The sequence below is a fragment of the Agrilus planipennis genome, unplaced genomic scaffold (assembly GCF_000699045.2).
Source record: "Agrilus planipennis isolate EAB-ADULT unplaced genomic scaffold, Apla_2.0 scaffold155, whole genome shotgun sequence".
In the NCBI taxonomy this organism is placed as follows: Eukaryota; Metazoa; Arthropoda; class Insecta; order Coleoptera; family Buprestidae; genus Agrilus; species Agrilus planipennis.
This window is the reverse complement of record NW_020439161.1, coordinates 567,970-576,753: the sequence shown is the minus strand read 5'-3', so window position 1 is coordinate 576,753 and position 8,784 is coordinate 567,970. Positions and strand designations below refer to the sequence as shown.

The 8,784-nt window shown below is 34.2% G+C and overlaps 1 protein-coding gene across 1 annotated transcript in view; it reads right to left on the bottom strand.

The window, feature by feature from the left end:
- The window catches only part of LOC108737476, a 29,418-nt gene extending 21,946 nt beyond the window's left edge, over positions 1-7,472 (bottom strand). Inside the window, exon 1 of the mRNA XM_018470333.1 lies at positions 7,121-7,472. Coding sequence (XP_018325835.1) covers positions 7,121-7,300 — 180 coding nt within the window. The 5' untranslated portion in view covers positions 7,301-7,472. The remainder of the gene's footprint in view (positions 1-7,120) is intronic.
- Positions 7,473-8,784: the final 1,312 nt, after the last annotated feature.

Here is an 8,784-nt window from a genome sequence, read left to right as displayed (position 1 = left end):
CTCCTTTTCCATCAAAATCAACTATTGATGTCTCTTTAATTAATAAAAAATAAAATGTTGATTACAATTTTTATTAAATCATTATAGATATAATTTTATTTAAATTTAAGTATCTATAGAAAATAAGTTCCCGGGCAACGTAAGTTGACCCAAAGCTGGACCAAGATTAATCAGCCGAAGGTAACACAGCTAACTTTGATTCATTTCTAGGACAGAGAAAAGTACCCATTCTTGGTAGATTAATTGTATGCCTGACTTGGTCCAACCTTGGATGAACTCCGTTTAGCCAAAGTTGGGCAACCCAATGTTCCTACATGGGTGAATATACAAAGCAGGCGGACAGTCCACTGATTGTGGAAACAGAGATAACAGATACAGATACCTCCGTACCTACACATAGGTAATTGAACTCCCATTTCACACGTAAATTGAAAGAAAACGGAAGAGAATACAGGGGAAATGTACTTAAACAAAAGTTATTGCAAAAAACGAAATGTGTGCTGGGACACATTGTAAAAGTGAAACATCGACGGACATCAAGATCAAAGGAAAAACGAACAGCAACGGACAAGTGGAAAAACGAATCGCAACAAAATTTTTACTTGAAGTTTTACGGGCAAATTTGTTAATGTTTTTGTCTAATTTGAAAACCTGCCAGTAAAACTTGAAGTAAAAATTTTGTTGCAATTCGTTTTTCCACTTGTCTGTTGAAATTTCACTTCCACTACATGTCTCAGCACACATTTCGTTTTCACATGTTTACTGCAAATTATGATTTGGTTTTTACACAGACCGCAAATAAAGGCAATAATGCCACCTGGAGAGCAGAGGTAAGAAAACAACAGCTGAGCACAGCACACGCCGCCGGGACTCTAGCGAACTCCCCGCACTCCGCGCGGCTGCGCATTATATACAACTAATATAGCCGTTGCCTTCTCACGCTGCCGCCAGCCTTTCTCTCCCACCGCCGCTGCCGCCTCCCGCCACACGATATACTGTTTACCCCCTCCACGCGGCCGTAACGCTTTTTCGTGACAGAAAGTCGTAATACTCCGCGTCTATATAGAAGATTCACTTCAAAAATTCTGATCTCAATTTATTAAAAAAAATATACGACACATTCACCCTCTATATCTAACCCTTACAAGCGCAACCTACTCCTTCCCTTACGAGGACTACAGAATAATAAACCAAACATGTTAGCCTAAACTTTGTCCATATTCCAGGTGATGTCAAAATCTCATGGTCATCTCTTTAGCTGTTTGTTTTCCATTCAATCGCCCGTTTTTTATCCCCGTGTTATAATCAAATGTTTGCCTACTATTTCCTTCTACGTAAGTCATCAAACCTCTTCGCAACTTAAATTACGAAATCTCAGTGGATTAAACTAGATTCTCAAACGATTTTCCTAGTAACACTAGAAATTAAGTAGAAAGTGGGTGAAGTACTCTTTCTGGCCTTCATAAACAAAACCTTGTCAACAACCACCTTTTATTATTAGAAAGTAGGAAATTTGATATCATACAATTATTTTCATTTTCATTTCCATCCACGTATCGCGTATATTGTCGATTCATGAGAGAAAATGGTAAATAAAAGTTTGCATCACCTTATTATAACAACTTTAATTAGAAACGCTGCAAACAAACAGAGATGGAGGTTATTTTGCGGGAACGTAATCTTATTTGACGTCACCCAAGTATTGTTTTTCGAAAAAGACCCCAACCGACATGTACGTATTATAACTAGAGTGGATGAAGGCGTAGCGGTGTCAGTGGTAGAAATCAAAAATTGCGTCTCCACACGTCACCTACAGAAACTTTATCAGGTACATGTACGAAACAACAGCTTGCGGCCGTTATAAATAAATCTCCAATGAATTAGAAGCCGCTTTAATATCATCTCGCTGTTATTATTCGTCCCTCGAGGAAAGTACGTGTTAAATTATCACGGAGGTAATTAGATTCCGAAGCGTACCAAAATGGGAAAAAAACGACCGTCGTTCTCATTGTTAAGAAACATAATATCGGGAATTGAAAGGCAAGTTAATATCTTTTAATAAACCTAATGTTATATAACACATTATTTGAGATGTCAGCCTTCCTACTTCTATTTGGGGATTTTGTTTAGTAAGGAGAAAAATTGGCCTTGATCTTGGTCTTGCAGTCTTGATCTTGATCTTGGTCGAAAGATCGAGCACTGACTTAGCAAGACCAAGATTAAAACCAAGACCAAATACGCAAGACTAAACGAAAAATTCCGGTGGATTTATGAAATCGATTGAATAACGAATTTGTGGCAATCAATAAAACAATTCTAGTTCTGGCACAAAACAAATAAATAAAATAAGTAATGTAAGTAAAATATATTATATCTTTATAATATATGAAGCGACATCATTTAAAGTGAGAATCAATGAAGAAATGTCTGAAAAAATTAGCACGATTAACGGGCTGAGACAACGATGTCCCTTGAATACAGCTCTTTTCAACCTAGCTTTTACAGATCTAGAAAATACAATGAGAAAATGAGACTTGATCTTGCATTGCTCGTCACTAATTTCATTAATCCTGACTCATTCCCTGTATTATCACTCACTACATCATAAGGTCGTCAGTCCTAAGATTAATGGACACACAACTCCACTCTTTCTTATCCTAAGCTAATAATTTTCGTATTTCCCTACAACTACAACATCCCACATCTAATCTAGATCTACCTATACCCCTCCTAACTCCCGTTTCTGCTTCTAATATGTCACTGACTAGACCTTTATGCCTGAGAAGGTGTCCTACCAACCTATCTCGCCTACTTCCATGGTGTCTTCTGTTCTCCTATTCTTTCTAATACCTCTCCATTTCTAACCTTCTCTATCCACGGTTTCCTCATCATTCGCCGGTAAAACCACATTTCGGACGCTTCTAACCTTTTCTTATCCGCCGCGCCCACCGTCCATGTTTCACACCCGTACAGCGCCTCGCTTCAAACATACACCTTTTAGATATATTATAAGCCTTATCAATCCTACCTACTTCAAACGTTTCCTCACTTCTGTTACACCTATTAACTAACTACTTAACTATCCTACACTTCCGAATGATTTTCCACTTTATTTTCGTGTCTGAGATACAGCCCCCCTTCATGTAGCCACTACCTTGGATAAATAGCATAAATGTTTTTTTTTTTTAATTCATGTCTTTTTTGTTAATAATTAAATAAATCATATTTGAATTATTGTGTAATTCTAAAATTTCCAAAAGGTATACCTTCCCTCTTTATATATGTACATAGGAGTCTAGAGCTTTGATATGTCTGCAGTCTACTAAAGAATAGTTAATCTCAATACAATGGTCAACCATTCCATTAAAATTATTCTTTTTGTATTTTATGGCGGTCTCATGTTCAGCTGGGCGTTATAACATTGTCCCTTCCGATTGTTCAATGTACATACATACATACGTCTTTACTTTTGTTGATTTAATTAATGTCGCTTTTGTCGGTAATATGTAGACATTTTTTATTATTTATAATTAATTCTGTTNAATTAATGGCAATCAAACAATGTGATGCAATTTTTATTTGATCAACTCTGTAGTAGTGTTTTGTCCTTATTACATTGAATCTTGACAAATCAAACTAATGCTGTTGCAATAAAATTAATTAAAATAATTTTATCAATTATTTGTTTATGGTAAATGAAATATGTATTATGTTATATTGAGTTTGGATGGAAAAATCGTTTCGTCAAAAATGTTTACGCATTTCTCAAGATGAGATCACATAGTGACAAATAGCAAAGTGTTATAAAATTTTATCAATATTGTCATTGTATTGAATTATACACAGTCAACTTAATGAATTAAAAAAAAAATGACCACAAAAATCGTCCATTTTCTCACCCTCAAATTTTGTTTGAAAATTACCCCTATACAGTAATAAACTCCACAAAAACTTCAACTCCTTACGTTTTATTAGTATGAATAAACCGTAAGTTTGATAAGACTTAAGATTACAAAAACAGTTGATTGTAGGTAAGAAAACTTACACTTTATTTTAAATTATAAGCCTAAATCAAGTAAATGAAATAGGAAGCAAGGGTATTTGATTATTTTTCTAATAATTTATTGATGTTGTTAGTAAAATCTCCAACAAGCAAACTATATTACAATACCATCCTTCTTTGTTCACAATATTTTTATTATGCCTCGAAAAACTCAATTTTAAACAAATGGTTTACACTGCGGAAATTTCTAAATCCATCTAATTTGTAGCTTTCCATTAAGGAATCATTTCACGTGTTTATGACGGCGTCAGAAACTGAAATCTGAGGATTCATGTATGATTGGAAATGACGAAGTATTAGAAAGAGTACGAGAACAGAAGGCGATATGGAAGTCAATAAACAATAGAAACAGGAGTTAAGAGGGGCAGAGATAGATTCATCATCATCATAAGGTTGTCAGTCCTAAGACTGGTTGGACACGTACCTCCACTGTTTCCTATCCTGAGCTAAACATCGCATTTCCCTAAAACTAGAACAGCCCACATCCTTAACTATTTGCGAACAGTAATCTAATCTAGGTCTACCTCTACCTACCCCTCCTAACTTCCGTTTCTGCCTCTAATTTGCCTCTGACTAGACCTTCATGCCTGAGAAGATGACCTACCAACCTATCACGCCTAATTTCTTATTGACTTGCATGGAGTCCTCTGTTCTCCAATACTTCNACTCTTTCCTATCCTGAGCTAAACATCGCATTTCCCTAAAACTAGAACAGCCCACATCCTTAACTATTTGCGAAGAGTAATCTAATCTAGGTCTACCTCTACCCCTCCTAACTCCTGTTTCTGCCTCTAATATGTCTCTGACTAGACCTTCATGCCTAAGAGGGTGTCCTACCAAGCTATCTCACCTATTTTTTATACCTCTTCGAGAAATACGAAGATTGGCTGAAGATGGGAAGAAGTGGAGGTACATGACCAATCAAGACGTTTATGATGATAATGATCAATTGACAACTTTGCCTTCCAGCTTCTGTCTGATACTATTTCCTCGGATAATAATAACTTTTAGCATGCCCCTGGAGCTTTCAATTAAGCACAAAATGTCATTAAAGGATTTTTTGAAAAGCTTTATATCCGACTTCATAAGCCGATCTTCCTTTAAAAGCAAAAAAGCAACCGCGTGGGTCAATAAGTGAATAAGCCTTTTCAACATTAAAAGTAAAAAAAAAAATTTTTTTGAGAATTTAGCAAGCATTATGAATAATTAATTGTTACGTAGGGAGATTTTACTGCCCAATACACAGTAACCCAAACAAATAAAATGCTTTTTACTGACTTTTACGAAGGTACTTCGAATACTTTATTTATCGTATTTTAGATTTAGTCATAAATATACAGCTTGTGGTGACCGCTGTTGATCAAATACAAGTCGTAAATTCTATAATTGAACATCTAAAAGTATGACATATAAATACATAAATAAAAAATAGAAAAAATTCGGTCTTTGAATACGACCCTGTTGACGTAACGTTTAATTCGCGTATTTTTTATATCATTATTACATTAACAAATGAAGAGAATGTCGCTCCAATGTGGAAAAATGTTTGTTATATCTTTATTTTGATTATTTAATTAATTAGAAGTTTGGTGTACGGGGGTATAAAAAGTTATGCTCAGCGAAGCAGGCTGGTTATGGCTATCAAAAAAAGACATTTTGATTTTATTTTGTTGTACCTATATTATATACTCGAAAAAGATTGTTAAAGGTGTATGTTTGGAGTGCGGCGCTATACGGGTGCGAAAATTGGACGGTGGGCGCTGCGGAAAAGGAAAGGTTGGAAGCTTTCGAAATGTGATGTTACAGGCGAATGATGAGGACACCGTGGAGAGGTGCTGGAAAGAATAGAAGAACAGAGAAGTCAATAAAAATAGGCGAGATAGGTTGGTAGGACATCTTCTCAGACATGAAGGTCTAGTCAGAGATATATTAGAGGCAGAAACGGGAGTTAGGAGGGGTAGAGGTAGACGTACATTAGATTACTGTTCGCAAATAGTTAAGGATGTGGGTCGTTCTAGTTTTAAGGAAATGCGACGATTAGCTCAGGATAGGAAGGAGTGGAGATGCATGTCTAACCAGTCTTAGGACTACGACTTTATGATAATGATGATGATGACCTATATCAAGCGTATTCTAAAGTAACCGCCATTATTTCCAGTTTTCTAGGAACACCCTGTATACTACCTTAAGTTACTAACTACAGTTAAACACAAATATTTGAGAAAACACGAAACACAAAATGCAAATAAAAATAAAACTTTTATAGTGAATTATTTAAAATTGATGTGTATATTTTAAAGGCATCAATTAATGGCAATCAAACAATGTGATGCAATTTTTATTTGATCAACTCTGTAGTAGTGTTTTGTCCTTATTACATTGAATCTTGACAAATCAAACTAATGCTGTTGCAATAAAATTAATTAAAATAATTTTATCAATTATTTGTTTATGGTAAATGAAATATGTATTATGTTATATTGAGTTTGGATGGAAAAATCGTTTCGTCAAAAATGTTTACGCATTTCTCAAGATGAGATCACATAGTGACAAATAGCAAAGTGTTATAAAATTTTATCAATATTGTCATTGTATTGAATTATACACAGTCAACTTAATGAATTAAAAAAAAAATGACCACAAAAATCGTCCATTTTCTCACCCTCAAATTTTGTTTGAAAATTACCCCTATACAGTAATAAACTCCACAAAAACTTCAACTCCTTACGTTTTATTAGTATGAATAAACCGTAAGTTTGATAAGACTTAAGATTACAAAAACAGTTGATTGTAGGTAAGAAAACTTACACTTTATTTTAAATTATAAGCCTAAATCAAGTAAAAACAGTGAGTGCATCAAATGTTGCACCATTTGACATGACTCAGCTACTACTCTTTTATTTAACTCAAGAGTATTCACTTTTTTGTGGATTTTATATTCGGGATGCTCTCGTAATAAGTAATTATTTAGCACTTAGTTTAAAAACAAAATTTGAAGGCAAGAATCGGGCGATTTTTCGCAGTTGCCCTTTAAACAGATATTAACAACTGACTTACCGGATAGTCATTGTATTTCAACCCTACATAATAATCGGGATAATTTTTTGAATCGTCCTTTTTGAAAACTGCCCTCTGTTCCTCCCAACTGTTGCTATTACTGTCATAATCATCATGAAATGCTAGGCACCAAGAAGCGTACCAAATGCAAATGAATCCGAATAAAAGAACTTGTTGCATGTTCCGTCAAACTTTACGAACTAACTCTTCAACAATGTCAAAATTTCTGCTCTGGACGATCAACCCGGAACAAACGTCCGCAAAATGTTTAAATTTTAAAGTAAATTCTGTAAAAAAATATGTTACAACTTTTTCAAACTTATGTTGGCTAAAAAATCTTTTATACACGATGATGTTGGTACGTGCGTTTATGTTGTGCGAATGGGGGTGAAAATTGCCACTTGTACTGTCAATGCCGTCCAAACGATACGATGCGGTGGTAGAATTACAACGCAATCGCGAAACTTTGGTACCCGGTTAGTTCAATTCAATTTTACAAGTTTGACCATCAGTGTACACACGAGGTTATTTAATTAACAACCTGCTACCAGACAATATTACCTTCTTCAAATACATAAATAGAAACCGGTGTTTATTAGACCTTACTTTTGCTCAATAATCGCAACTAACGGATTCCTAGCGCCCTACTTTACTTTCTTGTCAAATAAAAACAAAATGACGCATTTGTGATATTAATGATGTAGGAACGTGATCTATAAAAATGTTAAAATTGAGAAGAAATACACAATATTATGTACAATGAATTTGTGTTCATATTTTGATTATACCTATATAATTCTTCCATGCACAAATTTTTCTATTTACCCACGAGCTTATCATGACAAGGAAAATAGTGTCGAGTTATCAAAACTCGAAAGTTTACCCTATTTTCAACTCATAAATTAACCTTTTAGCAAACAAAATAGTACCAAAAATATACTTAAAAAAAGTAAAAAATTTCGGAATAAAATAGTTTGTCTCTGTATTTCAACCATGTGTTAACCAAGACACAGGAACAAAGAACAATTACTCCAAAGACAGCATTTTTGTAAACAGTGGTAAAGTTTCTTTTCAACCGACGAAAAAGGGGAGGAGTTTTTCAAGTCGACGCTTTTTTTTTGTATGTATGACCACGCATAATTTTTTACAGAGTAGTCCGATTTTGATAATTCTTTTTTTATTGGAAAGGGTATACCCCGAAGTCGGTCCCATATAAACTTGGAAAAAAATTCCAACTTTAAGGGTAGGAAAACAGGGGATGTTTGTTGATTATTGTTCAGTCACTGATTGTAATGTATGACCACACATAATTTTTGACAGAATAGTCCGATTTTGATAATGCTTTTTTTATTGGAAAGGATAGGTATATCGCGATAATGTTCCTATATAAACTTGGAAAAAATCTAACCCTAGGGGTAGAAAAACAGGGTATGATTTATAGTAGAATAATAATAGTAGTAGTAGTTGTAGTAATTATAGCCACAAAAATTATAAAATAAAAACTTTTTAACAAAAATAAAAATGTTAACAAAAAAATAAACCACCGAAAAAACTGAGAAGCAAAAAATAATAAACCTTTATTTTATTAATTAAGTTCTTCAACTAATGTAAGTATACCTAAATAATTTTGAGTCGGCGCTAAACAATCAGTAAAGAAAGATCTC